Source organism: Psammomys obesus, unplaced genomic scaffold (genome assembly GCF_907164565.1).
Source record: "Psammomys obesus unplaced genomic scaffold, mPsaObe1.curated_primary_1811, whole genome shotgun sequence".
NCBI lineage: Eukaryota > Metazoa > Chordata > Mammalia > Rodentia > Muridae > Psammomys > Psammomys obesus.
This window is the reverse complement of record NW_026596443.1, coordinates 4,425,564-4,448,956: the sequence shown is the minus strand read 5'-3', so window position 1 is coordinate 4,448,956 and position 23,393 is coordinate 4,425,564. Positions and strand designations below refer to the sequence as shown.

Below are 23,393 nucleotides of genomic sequence, written 5' to 3'. Positions count from 1 at the left end.
GTTAACCAGTTTTTACATCAGGTTTTTACATTTGGGGAGGAAAAAAAAGAATGAACACATTTTAGTAACTGCTTCGCTAGTATTCAGGATTACCCGTTCTGTAGAACTAAGAACAAGTCTAGGCTATGGAATGTATTCCAGAAGGAGGGCTATCACAGGCAGGCTTGGGAACCATGTGTTTTTTTTGACAGGCCTAACAAGTGAGTACAGATAAACTGAGAGAACAAGCTATGCACACTAAGGAGAAAGATTGAGAGCCCCAGGCTAGTATTTGGTGTGGACAGAGGCAATTCTTCAGTATTGTTGCAATCTAGAAAAAGCTCTTGATTAAGCTTTCATTAAGGAGTAAAAGCAGAGCATTGATGGTGACCTGGAGTCTGTGGCTGGTGTGTCCAGAGTCTCAGTTCTTATGAGCTGACAGTGTGGTTGGAGTGAGGTGTGGAAACTACTCCGTCTTACCCAGATTTCCATCAGCTAAGGAGAAGGGTATATAACTTCACTTGATACCTGCTTAGCTTAACTTAAAAGGAGGACCAAAGAGTATATCTTGATCCAGTTACCACTTGAGAAGAAAACTTGTCAGTTCCCTTGTATTAAGTAAAATAGGGCACTTAGGTCACAGCAGGAAAGCCTTCTGTGTTTATGAGGACTTCCAGGCCTGTCCAGGTTCACGTCATCGGTGCCTAAGGTCTACAGACACAGCCGTATTGAAAGGCTCCTTAGGGTCTTCTGTGGGATTTCATTGCACAGAAGCTTTTAGAGATTTAGATTTCCCCCAAGTGATTCAAATTAATGAGTTTATTTACTTTTTAAATTTTTCTCCTTTTTTTTATACAAAGATATGTGGGGGGTGTAAGAGAGAAAGATTATTTATATATTGTATTGTATTGTATTGTATTGTATTATATTATATTATATTATTATATTATATTATATTATATTATATTATATTATATTATATTATATTATATTATATTATATTATATTATATTATATTATATTATATTATATTATATTATATTATAATGTGGTGCATTGGTAAAGAGCTATATTCATAGTCTCATCATTTGCCTTGTAGATACGCACGTCCCCAAGCTCATTCTCCAGCCTCAGGTAATGTACCTGTAAAGCCTATTGAGGAGAATGCCGTGCTAAGTAAGCTAGCAGGGAAAGCAGTGAGAATAAATGTAGATATCTAGTCTTTGTTTGAAAAGTGTCTGTTATGTACATGGTGGTCATCTGAAAGCTCCATGCCTGCTTTTTCCCCTTTTTTGTGTACCTGTGAGCTGTAAACCTAGTCCCTCTGCTTGGTTTTGTTTGATTTTGGAGACAAGGTCTCACATAGCCCAGATTGGCCTCAAACACCTTATGTTGTGGAAATGACCATGAATTTAGACATTTCTGCCTTGATTTGTGAGTGCTGGGAATGCAGGCATGTGGCGCCAGGTCCAGTTAACAGAGCTGTGCCACCATGTCCTGTTTCTATTTTCCTTGAGGTCTCTTTGTGTTGCCTAAACTAGTCTTGAACTACTAACCTTTCTGCCCCAACCTTCCAAGTGTACTGCCATGTGCCACTACACCTAATATGTGTGTGTGTTTGTTAATAAATAAGATTCTTTGAATGTATCTACTTGGCTTTGTCAGGGAGGTAGCTTACTGGGGCTTAAGCCCAGAGCCTTTCATGCTACTCAGGTGTTAGCTGTAACCCACACACTCACACGCCCTTTCTCAAACTTTAATAAGAAAGAGATTCTTTGTGCTGTTGCTGCTGAGCTTCTACCTTTCAGAGCTGTGAATGAACTCTCAAATGTGTGGTTTTAATGAGTTTTCTTTGTTTGCATTTGAAGGAGGAATTAGAAGGTCTTCATCTATGTCTTACGTGGATGGCTTCATAGGAACATGGCCTAAAGAGAAAAGGTACACCAAGTTATTCTTAGTACAGTCATGTTACCAGAAACTGCCAGCTTCATTTCACTCTGCTTTTTTTGTTGTTGTAGTTAGGCAAGTTGTCAAATCAAAATTTTAATTAGGACCTAACTTTGAAAAGGCCAGCATAGGGGTATGATAAAGGTCAGAGAGGATAAATTAAAAAGTGATAAAATAGCCCAGTCTTACCTTGAGGTTAGTGAGATTGTGAAAACTGGAGGAAGGGCATATACTTTCAAACGATTGTTCAATAGTATTTTTAAAGTCATTTATTTTCTGCAGTTTCTCAAATGTTTTGTCTTCACATCCCTTTTAGGACATCAGTGCATGGCGTTTCCTTTGATATTTCTTTTGATAAAGAAGACAATGCACAGAGTTCCACTCTGAGCCGAGGGATCATCCGCTCTGTTAGTAATGAAGGGCTTACTCTCAGCAACAGTCGTGCATCTAAACACACTAGGAAAAATCTGTCCTTCCAGCCAGTGGACGGAGAAGAGGAGGAAAGCATTGAAGAAGAACTTCATGTAGACCCTCATGCTGACCTCAAGTCTTACAGGCCTCATAACACAAACGAACTAAATTCTAATGAGAACACTCACTACAAACTTCCAAATGGGGCTTTACAAAACAGAGTGCTTCTGGATGACTTTGGCAATCAGATTGAAACACCAAGCATTGAAGAAGCATTACAGATAATCCATGATACTGAAAAATCTCCTCACACACCTCGTCCAGACCAGATTGCTAATGGCTTCTTTCTTCATAATCAGGATCTGAGTATCCTGAACTCAAATATCAAGTTAAATCAGTCTAGTCCTGATAATGTAACTGATACAAAAGGTGCGTTGAGTCCCATAACAGACACCACAGAAGTTGACACTGGAATTCATGTTCCTTCAGAAGACATTCCTGAAACAATGGACGAAGACTCTTCCTTGAGAGATTATACTGTTAGCTTAGACTCTGAAATGGATGATGCATCTAAATTTCTGCAGGACTATGATATAAGAGCCAGCAACCCCAGAGAAGTCCTGAGCCCTTGCCCAAGTACCATCAGCACCAAGTCTCAGCCGGGGAGCAGCGCCTCCTCCAGCTCCGGGGTGAAAATGACCAGCTTTGCTGAGCAGAAGTTCAGGAAGCTAAATCACACTGATGGGAAAAGTAGTGGAAGCAGTTCTCAAAAAACTACACCGGAAGGCTCGGAACTTAATATTCCTCATGTGGTTTCTTGGGCTCAAATTCCAGAAGAAACAGGCATTGCCCAAGGGCGGGACACTACACAGCTGCTGGCTTCTGAAATGGTGCACCTTAGGATGAGACTAGAAGAAAAGAGGCGTGCTATAGAAGCCCAGAAAAAGAAAATGGAAGCCGCTTTTACTAAACAAAGGCAGAAAATGGGAAGGACAGCATTCCTAACTGTAGTAAAAAAGAAAGGGGAGGGGATTTCCCCTCTTCGAGAGGAAGCAGCAGGTGCAGAAGATGAGAAAGTATATACTGACCGGGTAAAAGAAAAGGAATCACAAAAAATGGAGGGACAAAGGAGCAAGTCTCTAGCAGACATAAAAGAAAGCATGGAGACTCCTCAGGGCAAGTGGCTGAAGTCTCCAACTACGCCCGTTGATCCTGAGAAGCAGTGGAACCTGGCAAGCCCTTCAGAAGAGACGCTAAATGAAGGAGAAATCTTAGAGTATACAAAGTCCATTGAAAAGCTAAATTCATCCCTGCATTTTCTACAGCAAGAAATGCAGCGCTTATCCCTTCAGCAGGAGATGTTAATGCAGATGAGAGAGCAGCAGTCTTGGGTGATTTCCCCTCCCCAGCCCTCTCCGCAAAGGCAGATTCGCGATTTTAAACCTAGACAGGCAGGCCTGTCATCAGCCGCTGCACCGTTCTCATCCGACTCCCCCCGTCCTACCCATCCGTCTCCACAGTCTTCTACCAGGAAGAGCGCATCATTTTCTGCTAAAAATCAAAGGACTCCAAGGCCAAACGAATTAAAAATAACTCCTTTGAATCGCACCTTGACACCTCCTCGGTCTGTGGATAGTCTTCCTAGATTAAGGAGGTTTTCCCCAAGTCAGGTTCCCATTCAGACTCGGTCATTCGTATGTTTTGGTGATGATGGAGAACCTCAAAAGGAGCCCAAACCAAAAGAGGAGATTAAGAAGGTGTCATCAGAATGCAAAGGGACTTTAGAATCTTATGACCATCATCCTGGGGAAAAAGAGATTAAACCTCTTGAGTCAACAGTTTCTGAAGTCTTATCACAGCCCATCACAGAGACTGTGTGTGTGACTCCAAATGAGGACCAGTTGAGTCAACCCACAGATCCACCTCCTAAACCCATCTTCCCACCCACTGCTCCTAAAAATGTCAATCTGATTGAAGTTTCTCTGTCAGATTTGAAACCCCCTGAAAAGGCTGATGTATCTGTTGAAAAATATGATGGAGAGAGTGATAAAGAACAATTTGATGATGACCAGAAAGTATGCTGTGGATTCTTTTTTAAGGTAATACTAAGCCACATGTTTTGAGCATCCTCTCAGCATAGGTGCCTGTATGTTCTCTCAGTTGATGCGTTTACTTCTTCAGGAACAGTCTCTGTGGTTACAAGCCATTATTCCTGAAATGTGTCTAGGCAAGCCCTACCTTGAATTAGAAAAGTAACTCAGGCACACTGTGGTTCCTGGAAGCTTCGGCCCTACATCACAGTCATAGGGTGCATGTATTTAACTTATACCCTTCCCTACTTCCCGTTCTCACTTTTAAGAATTCAGCTATTCCCATTGGTAAAAACACTCATACTGTATTGGTTTTAGCATTTATTGATCATCCTGAATTTTTTTTTTTTAGTTTTAAAAACTTACCAGATAGAATCTTAAAAAGTGAAACATTTAGTTGTTTGATTTTATCATTGAGATAGAGTTTCCCTTTTTTCTTCGCTTCTGGGAACCAAAGCTAAAGCTTTGCCTACTGAGTAGAGCTTTGCCGCTGGCTTTGCTGTCCACTCCTGAAAACTCCTTTAAAGAAAGTTTAAAGAAAGATGTGTACACGCTCTGTTGACTGTGGTGTTACCTGCTTATACTCTGCATCACAGTTTTTCTGTAACCAGAAATAGATGTTTCAGGTCTGTTGTTAAGGCACTAAAACAGGTGATCTCTAATCCTGTATCTTTTCAGACTTGGAATATAAATCTTAATATTACTTTTGCTGTTAAATTTTAACTGTTAAACAGTACTTCAGCCAAATAAATGACAAAACCTAGACAGTATTACTTGATAGTGAAGATCTTAGAATTTATAGATAAAATTTTAATAATACTAAAGTTTTTTTTCTACTCGATTATCCAGTTTTTTCATCTTTATATTTTTCTAAGTCACCACATGGAAGAAACATGTGCTGTTCATATTTCTTTCCTTTAATTCAGCAACTGTTGCCTCTGGTCTCGTAAAGCAGCACAGGGTAGATGTATTTAGAAACATGCCTCCAGCAGCCACAATTTGAGAGCTTTAGATTAGGGGAAGAGTACAACAGAAGTAGGAAGAAATAAGCAAACTGAGACTGTTGAGGCAGTGATATTTATCATTTAATGCTGTGATTTATTTTAAATTTTAACTTAGGGTACTTGGCCCTTAGGTCTCTCTCAGCATTTAGAAACTTGGATATAAGTCATGTTTTGTCTCTTAATCACGTATAACTACCTTTTTAAAAATAGACTGCTACTGTGGATATTAACACGTAGCAAAATTTTTTGTGTGGGTTTACAGACCTTTGCTACCTTTTTTTCTTGTCCAAAGAGAAAGATGGAGACAGACACGTCTTCAGTGTAAACTGGGCATCTATCCATGCCTTTATTTCCGCCCACCCTTTAAATGTCTTCACTGCCAGAAGTCATCTGGGACTTGGGTATAATTTCTTATATGGGCCTCTAACTTCTACTCATGCCATCCTGTTCTTCGTGTTACTGTCTCCAGGAGCTGATGCACTGGCAACTCCTTGTTTCTATTTAAATGTGGCGCTGAAGAGTGCCTGTGTCCTCTGGCATTCTGGAGAAGTGTTTAGAAAGGTCAGACCTTGGTACAGCTCAGGGATTTGGACAGAATAACTCAGACCTGCTTGTCTAGACTCTTTCTGGTAGCTTCTAGACTATTTCACTGTTTCCTCTGAGACTTTTCATGTTTCCTTGATTGGTTAACTATCTCCACCTGTGTCTCTGTGTCCTGAGTATATTGATGCTGCACTTATAATCCAGAGTTTTAACCAGAGCACAGTGTAGTGAGTTGGTTTGTTAGATACAGAAATGCATATTTGAGCTGATGGATTCAATGTATCTTCTGTCTTTTTCCGTTTACCATGAAATCTTTTCTCTGGGTTCCCAGGCAAAGCAAGAGGCAGAAGTCCCTCTTCCCTGTGTGATTCAGTACCTGTAATATCCAGTTGGTGATGCCAATGTATTAGCCACTAAAGACTAGGTAGCCTCAAGGAATCATTAAAACAGTGAACCAGTAATGCAACTTGCTTTCTGCTTGAATTGTAAAGCTTGGCACTGAAGAGGCTTCTGAGAAATGAGACTGCCCTCATGGGTCATTCAGTCCAGGAGGTTCACTGATCGTGACAGAACTTCAGAAAAGGAATCAAACCCATCCCTCCTTTCAAGTGAACCTTCCAGACACACTGTCATTGTCTGAGCTGAAAAAACAAAAACTGACCTAGAGACAAGCCATGCAACAATAGTGCTATTTATGTGACATGATATTTGGGCAAGTTTTGGAGTGCTTTTTATCTGATTTTTTGTTATAATTTAGATGTGATTTTTAAAATAGGGCCAAACTCTCCTACTCTAGGTTATTTATTAGGATGAAAACAAGTTCTTTGGGGGACAGTGAGATGATTGAATGGGAAGAGCACCTTCTGTCTAGTCCGACAGTCTGAGTTTGATCCGTGGGACCAACATTGTGGAGGAAGAAAACCAGCTTTTGCAGGTTGTCCTATGACTTCCATACGTGTGCCATGGCATGAATTTGTGGTCATAAATGTAATTTTTGTAAATAGTTGTTTTCAGGCCATGAGATGGCTCATCAGTTAAAGGCTCTAACACCAAGCCTGATGACCTGAGTTCAGTCCCTGGGACCCACACGGTGGAGGAGATTGCTGACCCCTGCAAGTTATCCATCAACCTCCACACATGCACTGTGCCATGCATGTGCGTGCACACACACAAATAAAGCATAATAAGAAAGCACTTGTTCTTTTCTCTTTTGATGGCCATTAAGTTTAAGGAATTCGTACACTTTCTGAATTATGTCCACATTTGGTAGAGTTGTAATTCAGATTTTCAGATATGAGGAACTACAAGGTGTGGCTATGATAAAAAAAAAAATGCTGGAATCTAAAATGCTTACTTTTTGTTCTTAGGATGATCAAAAGGCAGAAAATGATATGGCAGTGAAACGAGCAGCTTTGTTGGAGAAACGGTTAAGAAGAGAGAAAGAAACGCAGCTTCGGAAGCAGCAGCTAGAGGCAGAAATGGAGCATAAGAAAGAGGAGACAAGGTAAGGACGCTGTTGCGCCAGTTCCGAGTCTTGGTGTTCATACACGGGGCCTTTGTAGAGAGAGCTGCAAGTGTGCTTAAGGAGTGGTGTCACACCAACATGTTACTGTTCACACCTCATCCTGACATAACACATTAATGTAACTTCACATATGTTGTGCAGAGTATAAAGCAACTGGACCATTGTTGACTTTGGGCGGATTTAGAAGTTCGAAGTATTCATTTTGTTTGTCAGAGTGAAGTTCTCCAGGAATATTAACTATGAAACTTAGTATTAATGTTTCAAACTCATTAATTTTAAATAACTTCACTGAAAAAAGCACACACTGAGAAAGAGATGACCAAAATTTTAAATTTTCTCAAGTACATTTCAAGCCAATTACGTTTTTCCCCCAAAGTTCTGAAATAAAGTTTTCTTTTCCTCCAATCAAATATGCAGTGTCATATTTTGTACTTGGTGTACAAAATAATCAGTTCAGCCATTTGTTTTCTTAGACGTAAAACTGAAGAAGAGCGTCAGAAGAAAGAAGATGAGCGAGCACGCAGGGAGTTCATTAGGCAGGAGTACATGAGGCGGAAACAGCTGAAGCTAATGGAAGACATGGATACGGTAATCAAGCCTCGTCCTCAGGTGACAAAGCAGAAAAAACAGCGGCCAAAATCGATTCACAGAGATCATATTGAATCCCCCAAAACACCAGTCAAAGGCCCTCCAGGTAACACCGGTTACTTACAGAGGTCTGTTCATAAACACCAGCTTGGTTTGTTGTACTAACTTGACAATGCTTTGGTAACGCTAAATTGGATACACAATTTGAGGTAATGCATGGTTCTGGAAAACCAAAGTAAGCAAAGGAAATTTGTATTTAATCTTGGTGCATCATGTGTGCATGCATATATCCAGTAGACCAAATGTGAATGCTAAAATGCGGTTTAAACACTAGCTTATTAGAAAACTCTGTCCACAGATGTAAGGTCCTTGAACTATCAGTTACATTAACCCCACCCGCCCCACGCCCACCCTTAGATAAGGTCTCATATAGCTTAGGCTAACCTCAAACTCTCCAGGATACTCTTGAACTGTGGATCCTCTACCTCTGCCTCATAAGGGCTGGAATTACAGGCATGCTTTGCCATCCCTCTTCCTAATGCAGGGTTGGGGCTTGAATTCAGGGCTGTGGGCTTGATAGGCAAGCCCTGTACCAGTCACACTACATAATGTATTCACTACTGTTTAAAACTTATAAATTTAGGATAAGTTTTATTTGCATGAAAGGTATAAAAAGCATATCTGTATTTTTTTGTCTTTATTGTTCTGGAGGCAATAGTGTAGGATTGAATTCAGGACTTTGTACATGAGGTGCATGACTCTGCCATTGACTATGGCCTTAGCCATTGTTATCTTGGAGGATAAAGAGCATCAGGTCAGGATTTCAAAAGTCCTCCCTTTAGGATAAAAATAGTCAAAAATCCAGAATTATAATTCCTTGGAGTTGAGAAAATTATCTCAGTGTGCATAATTTAAGCCATTTAATTTAAAGTGGAAATTTTTGGAGATTCCTGCAGTTAGAGCTGAAAATAAAAGTAGAGACCTTGCCTAATATCCCTGAGGGTCTAGAGTCTATCCCCATTACCTCAGAACTAAATAAGAACTCATGTAGTTATTTCTGATCTGGGGGAAATGACCTTAACGTGACAGTTGCTGAGCAGTGAAGCTTTGTTTGTGTGCTTGCTTTTCTTGCCAAGCCTTTTTCCAATCAGCAATTCCACTTCAGTATTCCAAATTCCTTGGCTATAGGAATGAGCCTGGTTTGGTGAAACTCTTTGATATATAATAATGGCTGATGTGCTGAAGAGGTGGCTTGGACCAGCAAGATAGCTGTGGACTAGGATTCAGTTTCCAGCACCTGCATACATAATGGTTCATAGCCATCCATAACTCCAGTTCCAGGTGATCCAATACCCTTTTCTAGCCTCCATGGACACCAGGCATACAAGCAGTACACATATATCCATGAAGGCCAAAATTCATGTAAAAAAAATCAAAAGTAAAAAACATTGCAAGAAATCTGTAAGTTAATTTTACAAAATGTATGTTTTTTTTTTCTTGGAAAGACCAGGTCACAGTATCAGGTCTCCTGTTACCACTTCCCTTTTGAAACAGCAAGATAGTTTTATTGTTGCCTAAAACTTGATGCTTAGTTTAAACTGTGAATATATGCGTGCAGCACATTATGTGCCTAGATTCAGAGTAAAGAAAAAAAGAAAAAAAATTACAAAAGTCAATTATTATTGCTGGTGTTATCTAATGAACAGACTCTTTTCTAGTTTCTCCTTTTACATTTCCAATTTTGTTTTTGTTCAGGATCACGAATTTACCGTGTTTTTTCAGTCTCTAGCCTCTCTTTGGCATCGCTGAACACAGGTGATAACGAGAGTATTCACTCAGGCAAGAGGACACCAAGGTAAGCCCAGAGCTTTTGAATGTTTTTACAGAAGAGAATGTGGTACTTGCAATTATATAAAAATTTAAATAAAAATTACTTAAGAGTTATTTATATTTTATATCGAATGAACTATCACAAATGTTTAGTTTTGCTGATTTAAGACTTTCTGTTAAAATGGTATGAGATGGGGACCCTGAGATGGCCCAGTGGGCAAAGGCACTAAAGGCATTGCTGTTGCACCTGACGACCTGAGTTCAGTCCCGGAGAGCCACATGGCGGGAGGAGAGGCTGACTCCAACAAGCTGTCCTTAAGCCTGCGTGGCAGGGCATGTGCACGTGCCATCTGCCAAGCACATACACCAAATATATATATATAATATATATAATCACATATGTACATAAAATGGTTATAGGATATAATAAATTAAATATAATAAAATTATAATAAATCTTTTTCAGCACTCTTCAGAATTTGAATTATTAGCATTAGTGCTTTATAAGCTGTAAACACTAATAGCAGTTATATACAAATAGTTGCTAATATGACTATGATTAAATAATAGAGAAAAATTAAATCTGTCTTCCCATTGAAGACAATGATATTAGAATAATTCCAAAGCGCTTGCTTATTTGAATGTAACATTTTGGAGTATTTGTATCTCACATGCAAATATAAGGTCTCTTGTACTATTTCTCTAGCATATAGACTAAATAGATCATTGTCACCTTGAATTAAAAGATCCACATCAAAAAAGAGTGCTTCTCAGGCTCCCTTCAGAGTCTTAGACTTGTCATTATCTTACCATTTATTGTACTAGTTGCCAGTTTTCAGATGGAAAATATTTATTCCAGTATTATAATGTGCCTGCTGTAGCCATAAAGAAGACACAGTATTAGCACTACCTTATTTGTAAAGCTGTAGGTCAGTTGGGTTGATACTGTCACGTATGTCCTCAGGAACCCAAACCTTTTATTCTTAGACATAAAATGTAAATTATTCACTGTTCAGGTCAGAGTCTGTAGAAGGCTTCTTATCTCCAAGTCGTTGTGGCAGTCGGAATGGCGAGAAAGACTGGGAAAATGCTTCCACCACATCTTCGGTGGCGTCTGGAACAGAGTACACAGGTTGGTGTGGGCACCCTGGGATCACTTAAACCTAGCGCAGGCGTGAGGACAGGTGCAGGTACAGTGCAGAGGTGTCACTGGTTCACTGTGCTGTAAGACAAGTGTCTGCTGCAGTAAGGGACGGGACACTCTGCTGTGCCTTTCAGTGCTGCAGCCCTGCTGGAGGAGTGACCCGCCCTGGCTGAGGAAGGTGGCTGTCTAAAACAAACTGAAGATGTAACTTATGGCAGTTGCCTGTATTACTGCCCATTTCTGTGTGGTAATTTGGGCTCAGAGAAACCTTAGAGAAGTTTTATCAACAAAATATTGTTCCTTGTAATTATGTGAAAGAGAGTCTATTCAGTAAGACTTCCCCCACGTCCCTAACATTAAGGCTTCAGGTACGGCCAGCCTGGGTATCTTAGTGAAACTCTGAAAATAAAAAGTAAAGCTGGGATATGGCTTCCTGGGGAAGCGTTTGCCTGGCTTCCGTGAGGGCCCGAGTTTAATCCGTACTACCATCAAAATAATAATGATAATAACAATATCAAGGGAACCTTGACCCATCAGATCTAGGAGGGTGTCTGTCCTCAGGCCTAACCTGCTCCCTCCAGGTCCTCTTCCAGCCCCTTTGTGGGTGGGCATGATTGAATAAAATCAATGACTGGAAAGTGAGAGTTTATCTAAAGACATGAAGCAGTAGAGAGTGAGGAAACAGTGGCAACATGTTGAGAAGTAACGTGGGACAACAGGAGGACATGGCGTGTGTGGAGGAGCAGGAGGAGGAGATGGTCCCCTTGCACCTGTAGTTTTGCAGACTCAGAAGCCTCACCATCCCCTAAGAAGCCGAGAACCGGTCTGTGTGTTCTACTTCTGGCTTCCTCTACCCCTCTCTCTATTCTGTTGCTTTTGGTACAACCTCCTGGGGTCAATCTGACAGCCTTTTTTTATGATTTCATGTGTAGGAGTGTTCTGCCTGAATGTGTGTCTGTTTTCCCCACTTGAACACCTGGTCTACATCAGGAAGACACCAGATCCTCTGGGGCTAGAGTTAGAGATGGTTGTGAGCCACCGTGTAGGTGCTAGGAATCAAGCCCAGGCACTCTAGAAGAGTGAGCAGCCAGTGTTGCTGACACTGAGTTCTCTCTCCAGTCCAGTGTGACAGCCTTCACTGTGAGAGTGGACACCATTTCCCTGTTACTCCCTCTGCCTCTGTCTGTAAAGCAGACAGAGCAGTCTTAACAACCTGGAAAAAAAAAAAAAGGGTTTTCTTTGCTTTTGTGTGCACATGCAGAGCCAGAAGACAACCTGTGTGTGGTGGTGGTGCTTTTGGATTTTTAAACAGGCTCTCATTATGTACCTCTGGGTGTCCTTGACTCAGAATCCACCTACCTCTGTTTCCTGAATACTGAGATTAAAGGCATATGCCACCACACCCAGCTGTAAGTTTTGAAACAGTTTCATTTGCCTGTCTTTACCTCACCAGCACTTTTTTTTTTTAATATATATAATGTGGGTTCTGGGGGTTGAACTCATATCCTTGAGTGTGCAGGAAAAGCACTGACAGACTGAGCTATCTCCAGAGACCACCTTTTCTTGCCTTCTTACAAGCTAAAGCCAAGTATGGTGGCTTATACCTGTAACCCCAGCATTTTGGGGCTGAGGGAAGAGGGTGGCCATGAGTTTCAGGCCTGCCCGGACTGCATGGTTATTTCTAAGCCAGCCTGGGCTTATAGAGTGAAACACTGTCTCAAGAACACTAAACTAAAAATTACTCTTGGACCCTTTATACTTTAAGTTCATCAGTAAGTAATCTAGCCAGACTGGAAAGTTTAGGGAGACGGTGTAACCAAGCAGTATCTTACTGCCAACACTGCCTTCATGGGACATTAAAAAGCTGTGAGAACATCCCCCAAATGTGTCCGTGTATGAATTAAACCATGTTGTGGCTAGAGTGTAGCCCTAAAAAGACATGGACATGGTGGTACACACCTTTGTGGAGTAGAGGCAGGCAAATTTCCGTGAATTTGAGGCCATCCTGGTCTACTTGGGGAGTTCTAGGACAGCCAGGGAGAACTTGCCTTTAAAAAAAAAAAAAAAAAAGAGTCTATGAGCAGTGTCAAGTCCAGAACTTAGTTTTTACTTGCAGAGTCATAAGTATAGTGTTTGTCTTGGAAATATTATTTCTATAACTGCTGTAAATGTTTACTACAGGACCAAAGCTCTACAAGGAACCTAGTGCAAAATCCAATAAGCACATAATACAGAATGCTTTAGCTCATTGCTGTTTGGCTGGAAAAGTAAATGAAGGTCAGAAGAAAAAAATACTAGAGGTAAGCATGTGTTCTGAAAATTAAATTTAATAGCATTTCCAAAATTCAAGAGTTTTCTGGATTGATGCAAGGGGCAACACTGTGCTGGCTCCTGGAGCTTCAGCAGCGTGAGGAGGGTGTACAGTGGCAGGTGCTGGTGGAGATGGAGTTCGGAAGAGGGAAAGGTTTAGCTGAAGGCAGGTGGGGACTTGAGGATGTGCTGCGGCGTACAGTGGCCGAGTGTATGCTTAGTGCCTGCAGTGATCCTCAGCACTGCCAAAATCGGAACATAGATTCTGGTGTTACAGTGCGTCACGGATTTAGCCAAGAAATACTAACAAGTGTATGAGCATTCAGTAAAAGGTTTTGGCTTTATTGTTACCTTGTTTTTGTTTTCTGTTCTAAAGGAAATGGAGAAGTCCGATGCCAACAACTTCTTAATCTTGTTCCGGGATTCAGGCTGCCAGTTCAGGTCCTTGTATACTTACTGCCCAGAAACTGAAGAAATCAATAAACTGACTGGGATAGGCCCAAAGTCTATCACTAAAAAAATGATTGAGGGACTTTACAAGTACAATTCTGACAGGAAGCAGTTTAGCCACATACCTGCTAAAACTTTATCTGCTAGTGTGGATGCAATTACCATTCATAGCCACCTATGGCAGACCAAAAGACCAGTAACACCCAAAAAACTCTTACCTGCTAAAGCATAGGAGGCGGGGAATGCTTGCTTCAGAACCTTTGCGGTAAATTTGTACTTCATCTTTCCTGCCTATAGAAAATCTTTCTAATTGCCAACAAGATTTTTATCAATTAAAACTGGACCTTAACTCTGTTGTTGTGAACAACTGGAATGTAAACACAGTATTTTGGAGTGCAGAAGATTCTTACTAGGTGATAAGTCCAAATGATGAAGGCAATGTTTTGATTCACAAACGGAGGTTTGTGTGTTACCAGGTTCACCTGCCTGGTGTTAGAGACCTTGAAGCACTGAATTCTCATGGACACAGTGGGACATAGGCTTGAAATGTGGCTAAGATGACAATTATGTGGGTTTTTGTTTAATCCTGTACTATGTATGCACATCTTTGAATGGTTTTGTTGTTGTTGTTACTTTCCTCTCTTCTGGGGGTTTAGTCCAACCTGCCTTTGTGTTTTGTTTTATGTGGCGATCATGAAAGTAGAAAGTTCATGTTGAGAAGGAACTTGCACCTTTCTTAGGATGTTAGGAGAAACACTAGTGTTAGGTTTTGCAGTAGCCCTCATGTTCTAATGGTGTTACAGCATTCGCAAGAATCCTCAGTATTTACATTCTGTATTTATTATTCACACAAGTATTAACATTTCTTTGTTAAATATGGAGGTGTTAAGATATTGTAAAAGCTGCTACTGGGCTCCCTGAGACCACACAAGCTAACCCAGAGTACCCTGTAAGAAGCTGCTGATTAAATCAGTTGCCGTTTTACATCACTTCGGCTCAGAATAATTCAGATTGTACTTTTAACAACAACAACAAAAAAAAAAAAAAACAAAAAACCACTTTCTATTTCTTTTAAAGTGCGTCACTTTATAAGCTGGCAGAAGTGAGTGACAGGTGAGTGTTGCCTTTCAGTGTGAAATGTCAGACTTCCTGGCAGTTCTCAGGAGGCCTTTATGTTTATAACTGACAGAGAAATCATAGTTAGAATTTTTAAACATGCACAAAGGGCTACATTTTGATTTGAAAGTAGCTTCACATTATTTTACTTATTCTGGGTTTTCCTTCTTTTTAATCCTTTTCCAGTGGAACAGCTTAGATTAAGGACACACTTGAAATCTCCTCTACGTGATCTTGGTGTTCTTTAGTATACCAGAGGGTTAGTTGGGAAAAAACTTCATTCTCAGGAAAAGACTTGAATGATTGATTATGTGACCCTTTTATGTTTCAGTGTTGTGACAACTGTGTACACGAAGGGGGGGAAGACATATTGTTTATAAATGAAAGAGTAGTTTGTTTTCTTTCTGGGATGTAGAGATGAAAATATGTACATTTCTCTAATTGAGTTGTTTAGAGAGAGACCTCATGTCTCCTGTGATGTATTTACTTATTTAAAAAGAAGGATGGAATGGGATGTCCCTGAGCTGTACTTTTCTATTATTATAAAGCCTTTAGCTATCAGCGCATCTGGGTTTTCAACATTTTCTCAAATGCTGTCAATATTTTACTGTAATTTATGTTCTTATATTTATGTATATTTGTTAAAACTGTAAAAAAATTTTCACAGATTTTTTTCCAATACCTGTGCAAAATGTATGTGTAGCTCAAAACTATTTGTGATCTACTGCTTGCATGTGAGAGACCAGGATATGTAACTCTTATATTTTAAATGTATACATACTATGTATATATGAATATTAAAAATGGGGAATTTCACATTTTACCTTTCAGACACCAATTTTTATCACAATTAGAAGGAAATGGCAAAAAAAAAAAAAAAAAAAAAAAACATCCTTAGGATAAGACTAGTTTAAAAATTATAACCAAACCTAATCAAAACAAGATGAACGATAGTCAAAGGAATTTAAAAAGCATTTTATATTACTCAACATGGTCTTTTCCCTTTCAAAGCAGTCTTCTTGCTGTCACCTGAGTACTGAATAAAGAAAAGTGAGATCAAGACATTGAAAGAACTAATGAACACTAAACACACCTGTCTGCTCTTGCGTTTGTGTATGCAGCAGCTGAACTGAATGTCTAGTGTCTAAAGGTAGGGTGTGAATATTGCCACAGAGTTCATTGCTCTCAGTAGAAGATTTTACTTTACTAATGCAAGATGAATACAGATATATTTCTTTAGTCTGCAGATTTTTTTTTATTATGGTGCAGCTTTTTAAATTATGTTTTAAAATTATACAAATGAAAATATGCCATTCCATAAAGCTTGGCGATTTCTGTCAACCTTCCTGAAACAGAAGCATTGTCATTATTGGAGGTCAAGTTACCATGGTAATTTATTCAGTTTAAATTTGCCAAATCCTTGTCATGGTAACCAGTATGGCCTGTCAACTTTTGCTACGTAACCCAACTTTTAAAGTTTTTCTCGCAGTTTCTCGGTGTTGTTTTAGGAGGACTATTGCAGTTTTTACTTGGCTGCGTAAAGCCAGAGTCACCTTTTTCAGTGTGACTCATGGACACTGTTGGGCAGTGTGCAGGGTGTGGCGTGCTTACTGTGCACCTCTGAGCGCCGCGGACGGCGTGCTGTCGGGTGCTGCCAGGCTTGCTCGTTCGCGGTACAGTGGATCCCCTTTCATCTGAATAAAAGCATGGCACCAAATGATGCTGAGTCTTCAATAAAATGTGTGTCTTGTCTTGTATTCGGTACAATTATTTGGACTTGGGGGGATGCATCAGAGTTTTCCTTCTCTTGGCCTGTGTTTAAATTGAATAATTGAATATATACATATAAGAAGTTTTGTTTAAGCAGCAATGTTTAATATTAAACATTGCTTGAATACCTCTAGGTGGTGTTAGAAAGGTTTTTATAAGTTTCTCTGCTTTGTTCACATATATCCGTATGGTTCATATATGTTACTCAGACAATAGTTCACATCCTCTCTAGTAAGTTGACAAATGTTCAGCATGAGCACTCCTGAGTCTAGGGTGGTTAGTGAGCCTTCTGACACACAGTAGCCAGTTCCTCGCCATTCTCGAGGTTTCACTTTGATTTTGAGCATTTTATTTATTCAGATGAGGGCATGAAAGAAATCTGATAACTAAAAAATGTTCATGCATAATTGTATGCTCAGGTATTGACATGAGCTCCACCTTTTTGTAAGATATTCAGCCCTCATCCAGGCAGTGGTGGCATGTGCCTTTAATTCCAGCATTCTAGAGCTGAAACAGGCAGACCTCTTGAGTTCCAGAACAGCTAGGGATACACAGAGAGAAATCCTGCCTTGAACCCCCCCCCCAAAAAAAAAAGTATTCAGTCCTCAGAGTACACCTGTACTTCCACAGTAGTTTCCAATATTTTAATTTTCCACAACAAAACAAAACATTTGATTCTAAAATTGGATGTGTCAGAGAAATATGCATAAACCACAGTGCTTTCCCCTCACCTGGCTAATAATAAATGGATGAACTCTGCTAGGGTAGAGGAAAAAACTCCATAGCAAACAGGAACCTCCTTATTACTAACCTCTATACAGATAATGAAGAGTAAAATGTAATGAATCAAACAGCTGCAATTCTGTGACTTAGGAACCAGTAATTAGAAAAAAAGAATCTGAAATGAGTGAAATTCTATTATCCCATAGAAACAATGCTACTTAAAAAACAGATCTGTGCTTTCAGAATGACAGTTTTTCTTTTAAACATGGAGTTTGTGGGTTTTGTATAATTTGATGGAGGATGAGGAAATATGCATGTCAAAGAGTTTGAATCATTGCCTGTTTGCACCTTTGGGCTGTAGGCTTCCTAAAAGAGCCTCAGCATTGCAGTGTCAGGTGCTTCGTACCACAAGTTGGTATAATTGTTATACATGAGCTACCTTCATCTACTGATGGCTTATATTTGTGTTATAAAAATGTAGGAGGGGCTGGAGAGATGGCTCAGTGGTTAAAAGCACTCGCTGCGCTTCCAGAGGACCCAGCACCCACATGGCAGCTCACAGTGCTCGTATGTGACCCCAGTTACAGGGGAGCTAATGTTTTCTGGCCTCTGAACACCAAAAGCACCTGCCAATTGGTCAACCAGTTAATCAGCTGAAGAGACAGTTCTCAAAAAAGAGTGGCTAGTAAGTGTGCTTAGGTGTTTAACGTCCTTATCCAAGGAGCTGCAAATCAAAACTAAGATTCCCATCTCATGCTATTACTCAGAATGGCTGTCACTGAAAAGCAGATTACAAGTGCTAGGCCAGGACCGACAAAGTCTCTTACTCCTTCCTCTCCTACTAACAGAAGAACCTTAATCCCAGGCAGCCACTAAACCTATCTAGTGTGTTTCCTCACTGTCACCTGCTGGTGGCCAGACACAGCTCATGCGTAGTAACCCTGTAAAACCTTCAAAGGTCCCCCTCCACACTGTTTTCCTAAGCAGCCATCCCATGTTATACCCACTGGCCAAAACTTTGATGGTCTTTTTAAACATCCCACAATAGGCCACAGGCACACCCAGCTCCCCTTTCAGCCTGGCTGAAGCCGAGATACTTGTAGGCACACCAAAACAGAACACATAAGACATTCCAAGCTATCTCACAAAACTGGTTGGGACTGGGGGATGGAGGGGTCGAACCATAAGGACTTCATGTTTATGCTTATTTTACTGTTTGGCATTGTATTTTAGACTACACGGAGAATTGGGGAGCTGACGTGCTATCTGTCTCGGTGCTTTGAACCACTGAGAATTTTCATTTGTCCATCCATACACATCTTCAGAAACCCTTAAGTTTGCTTTGGCCTTGATGAAAGGCGGATGTCACAATCTGCTCTTATCAAGGGTACTAGTACAGAATGATTTATCTCTAATCTGTGTACCCTTCTTGAGAGGAAGCCCCAAGTCCCATTCTGTGTATTAAGTTCCCTGATACAGCCCTTGCTCAGAAGCAGGAAGGGGCTGTTTACAAACTCTGAATTGAAAGTGACTTGGGAATGGCAGAATCACAGTGCTGGGGAGGAGGACCGTCCCCTCCCATCAATGCTAATGAGGCTTGCTGTGAATAGCTAGAAATCTGCACTAAAATGAAATCACTGAAAATTTCAAACCAGGTAGTTAGGTAGTAAATTGTGCAGAAGCTTCTGAGGGCAGAATAATTTAACATCAAAAGAAAATGTTATTTCCTTTCTAAACAAATTCTGGGGGCATTTTTACACTGTGGGGCTTCCCTGCTGCTTGTCTTTAAGATTTCTGGTGAGTTTCAAAAAAAAAAAAAAAAAAAAGTCTTTACATTGCAGAAAAAACAAACACATTATTTTCCTTGAAAGCTGCATTCCTCCCCAACTCTCCAGTTCTGCCGCTGCTTTCTTCCCTCATGTCCTTCAAGGGCCACCAGATACTTGGGGTAGATCTAGCCCTAAGACAGTCACACAGCTGCAGGCCACAGGCTTTCACATTGACTCATCCCTTAGGCTAGAACCCAGTGCTCACGTCTGACTGTCTGTTCCCAACTACCCCACTTTTAGTACCTAAAAGTTTCTAAAATAACTGAACATCTGAGATGTGGTATGAGGGTGGTCTGTGTGCCAGCCATCTCTCAGGTGGCAGGGCATCAGGGCAGGTCCAGAGCAGCTACTGTCTGTCCCCTGTGCCCCCTCAGTCCACCTACAAAGGACCAACCCTAAAGGTGAATAGAGGCTTCGCCATTCCCAGTTCAAGATGCATCAGTGGTATAGAAACACAAAATAGGGCTTTGCTTGTTTTAACTCCCCCTTGAGAGGCAACTGCCTGCCTTCTAGCAGTTTCTCTTCATCATCCAGCATTTGACCCTGAGGGATTCATCAGGGTGACACAAGGTACAATGGTGGTCAAAATTTGAAGATTCCTGGATGAGACATCGCTGTAGATCCCCAATACGTTTAACCAGCTGCTGTGTGCAAGGAAATACTCTTCTGGAAGGGAGAAGCAGCAGGACAGCTGGAGACAAGCGCACCTGGTGATGCCACCACCAAGCATACAGCAGACCCCCTGGCTCACAACCACCTGTAGCTCTAGCTCCAGGGTATCCAACACCTTCTGGCCTCCGTGGTCACCAGGCACACATAGTACACATACATAGAAGCACTCACATACCCATAGTAAGTCCTTAAAAATAATGTCATACAACTCAATGTTTATACATGTATTTTATTCTTGCTGTGGCAAAATGTCTGACAGCAACCTAAAGGAAAAGGATTTATCTTGGGCTCGCTGTTGAGAGGATACAGTCCACCACAGCCTAAGACAGTGTGATGGAATTCTCAGAGGTAGGAGTTGGGCTATACCTCAAGATCCTCTCCTATGCCCCTACATCCACCAGCTAAATCCAATGTCCAGAAGGTTTCACAGCTAAGACAATGCCGCTGGCTGGAGACCTGATGTGGGTGTGCCTGGGAGGGACAGTGCACATTCAAAGTGACAACAGCCACAAATCTGACTAAAACCAGAAGATTACAAACTTTTTAAAACAGCTGAGAAGTTCAGAAAACTATCTGAATCAAATGTGATCGCTCATGACCCCCCTAAATAAATAGGTTATGAGAATTAGTAAATATATATGATCATAATCATACATAGGGACATGATTTATCTATCAAACTATAACAACTAAAAGCACCCAAACCACTGAAATGTCCCAATCTAAGTATTTAAAAATTTTAAGAAAAAATAAAATAAACAAAAAATAAATTAAGCAAGATTTTTAAAAAATGTGGGCTTAGCCAGGAGTGGTGGCACACACCTTTAATCCCAGCACTCAGTAGGCAGAGGCAGGTGGATCTCTTATGAGTTCAAGGTCAGCCTGGTGTACTACATAGTGAGTTCCAGGACAGACAGGGCTACAAAAAAAAAAAAAAAAAAAAAAAAAAAAAAGACTTTTGAGAGTAACAGACAATAAACCAGGTACATTCTAATGACAAAATGTGGCTGAAACAGTGTAAAATCTACATACAATATGGCATACAATAAAAAAAAAAAAAAAAAAAAAAAACAAGATGGGAGTATGTGGACACTATCTTTGGAAACATCCTTGCCAGGATGAAAAAAATTCACAACCTGTTAGGTATGATTGTATTGAAGCTAAATCTGGGGTGACCCTCAATAAAGCTTTGTAGTGAAAAATGCAAGTATAATTTTCAAAAAAAATTCTTGAAAATTATTTGCACAGAAAAATGAATAGTAGTGGGAAATTTTGTAATATCTTAAATTAGGCCTATGTATGAGTAGAAAAAAAAATCCCAAAGCAACTGAGATTAAGTGTTACACACATTATTCTCCCATCCTCCCAAAGATAATACAGTAGACAGGGCAGGACCACAGAACAGTGAGCCCAGGGGCTCCCACAGTTCAGAAGGAGGAGGCCTGTCGGGGATGGTGAGGCTCCCGGAGGAGGGTGGGAAGAGAGCCCACCACTTTGCTTTGCCTCTGTACACACACCCCCTAGGCTGGGGAAGATGGACGTGTCAGTTGGCTAACTTGCTTGCCTCTTGTGAGTAGTGGGTCCTACGTCACCAAGCAGCCTGGGCGCCGCAGGAGCCCACATCCAAGGGCCCATCCTCCGCTCTGGCCTTTGCGCTTTCTCCTCTAAACCAGCTCCAGCAGCGAAAATCCACCATGTGTGCTCAGCCATTTGCCTCTTGGCTGTGAGACCACAGCCAGGAAGTACGAATCTGTGTTTTTTAGTAAACAACCTACTTCTACTTCCCCTCTGCCCCCTGCTCCCCTCCCATCTTGGCAGCTGCCCTCAGTTTGCCTTCTCTCCCTGTGGGTGGTATCTTCACTTCTTTACTCTTCCATTTCTGGCTTTCATTGACGCTCTCTGTTTGAGCTCTACCCTGAGATGTGCTGAGTGGAGGTGGTAAAATCCAGCAGCACTGGGCCTGACTGTCTAGACTGTCCCACTTCCAGGGAAGGAAGCTGTAGCCCCTTTGGCCAGCCGGAGGTAGGCACAGCTCACCAGCACCAAGTGGGTAGAGGGCCTTTTGGAGAAAGCACAAATCTAGAAACTGAGGTGCCCACAAAGAAATTAGCCTTTACTCCCTGACCTCCTGCCTACCTTTTCCTAGACTGGGACTGGCATGAGAAATATCCTTTTTAAAAAATTATCTTTTAGTACATGTGTGTGTGGTGTGTGGCATGTGTGTTATGGTACACGTGATGGGAAGACAGCTTACAGAAGCAGGGCCTTTCCTTCTGTGTGGGTTGGGGATTGAACTCAGGTACTCAGGTTTGGCGGCAAGCACCTTCATCTCCTGAGTCCTCTGACCAGCCCAGGAAAAGAGCTTCTTGTTGGAAACAAACTAGACACGTATGCCCTTACAGAAGTGCAATCTGGCTACACCCTCCCCCTCGAGCCTAAAAACCCTTACTCTATGAGAACTGGATATGGACAGAAATGCAAAAACAGTCCATCTTTCTACTCCCTGCTGGGTGGCAAAAGGACTCCAGGCAATCCTATGGCCTGGTTTGCCCAGAACAGTACTGTTTACTGACAATGCTCCTTTCATTCTCAGTCGTGTCTTGGTTTGGATCATAAATGATCTCATCATCCTACTGTCAATCAACATGAAGCCCAGCACGTGCCCACAGCTGCCCTCCCGTCCTTCCATTACAGAGACCACTTCCACGCTGTTCCCAAGAGAAATCCCAAATCTCCCTCCTGCCCTCTTCTGTGTGGAGCCCCATGTTGTTGTAGCTCTTGACACATCCCCTCTCTCTTTTCTGTCCCTACTGCCAGTAACTATGTCAGGAGTTGGAATGTCGATCATCGGCAGAGCACTTGCCTGACCTTACCCCCTGCAAAATAAAATCATCGTTATCTGTTTTGGTCACAAATACAATAGCCTCCTGTGGAGTTCCCCTGTCCCCTGGCTTGAGCCTCCCTCCTCGCTGATCCACAGTCCTGACAGGGCTCTTTCAAACCAGACTGATGTCCAAAGCCCGTCAGGATTAAGCCATGGTGACCTTGCCAGCCTCATCTGTGCTCTCGGCCGCCCACCTGCATCCCTCCCCAGGCTCCAGCGGCCTGTCAGTGTCTTCCTATTTGTCTCAATGCACTTGCTTTTTATGCCTCTTCAGCTGGCTTCTTCTCTGCTCTGCCATTCTTTTTGACCTTTATTCCCTTCCTACACCTGACCTGAAATGTGGCCCCTCTGTAGCCTTTTCCCCACCAGATGCATGACACCCGCATCTAAGCTCTAGGTGAACTTTGTTTTAAACGTGTACCCCACTTTGGCTGATGACACCCCGGCCATGGCACACACGGCCTGTGTCTCTCCCCACCTCAGTAATGGATTTGAGATCAAGAATGCATTTCCTGCAATTAAAAAAAAAAAAAAAAAGCCCAGTGCCTGCTGCATGGAGAGGTCACTGTTAATGGAGCG

The 23,393-nt window shown here is 41.4% G+C and overlaps 1 protein-coding gene across 4 annotated transcripts in view; it reads left to right on the top strand.

Annotated features, from left to right (window-relative positions):
- Positions 1–16,676, top strand: part of Camsap2 (calmodulin regulated spectrin associated protein family member 2) — a 79,416-nt gene extending 62,740 nt beyond the window's left edge. For 2 of the 4 annotated variants that reach the window (XM_055598067.1, XM_055598065.1), the window contains 9 exons: positions 1,079–1,113; positions 1,848–1,917; positions 2,243–4,436; positions 7,342–7,478; positions 7,973–8,193; positions 9,870–9,942; positions 10,934–11,049; positions 13,243–13,361; positions 13,748–16,676. In XM_055598067.1, the coding sequence (XP_055454042.1) occupies positions 1,079–1,113; positions 1,848–1,917; positions 2,243–4,436; positions 7,342–7,478; positions 7,973–8,193; positions 9,870–9,942; positions 10,934–11,049; positions 13,243–13,361; positions 13,748–14,053 (3,271 nt within the window). In that variant the 3' untranslated portion in view covers positions 14,054–16,676. Of the gene's footprint in view, positions 1–1,078; positions 1,114–1,847; positions 1,918–2,242; positions 4,437–7,341; positions 7,479–7,972; positions 8,194–9,842; positions 9,943–10,933; positions 11,050–13,242; positions 13,362–13,747 lie in introns of all 4 variants that reach the window. The other 2 variants (XM_055598066.1, XM_055598064.1) reach the window with 1 other exon arrangement.
- Positions 16,677–23,393: the final 6,717 nt, after the last annotated feature.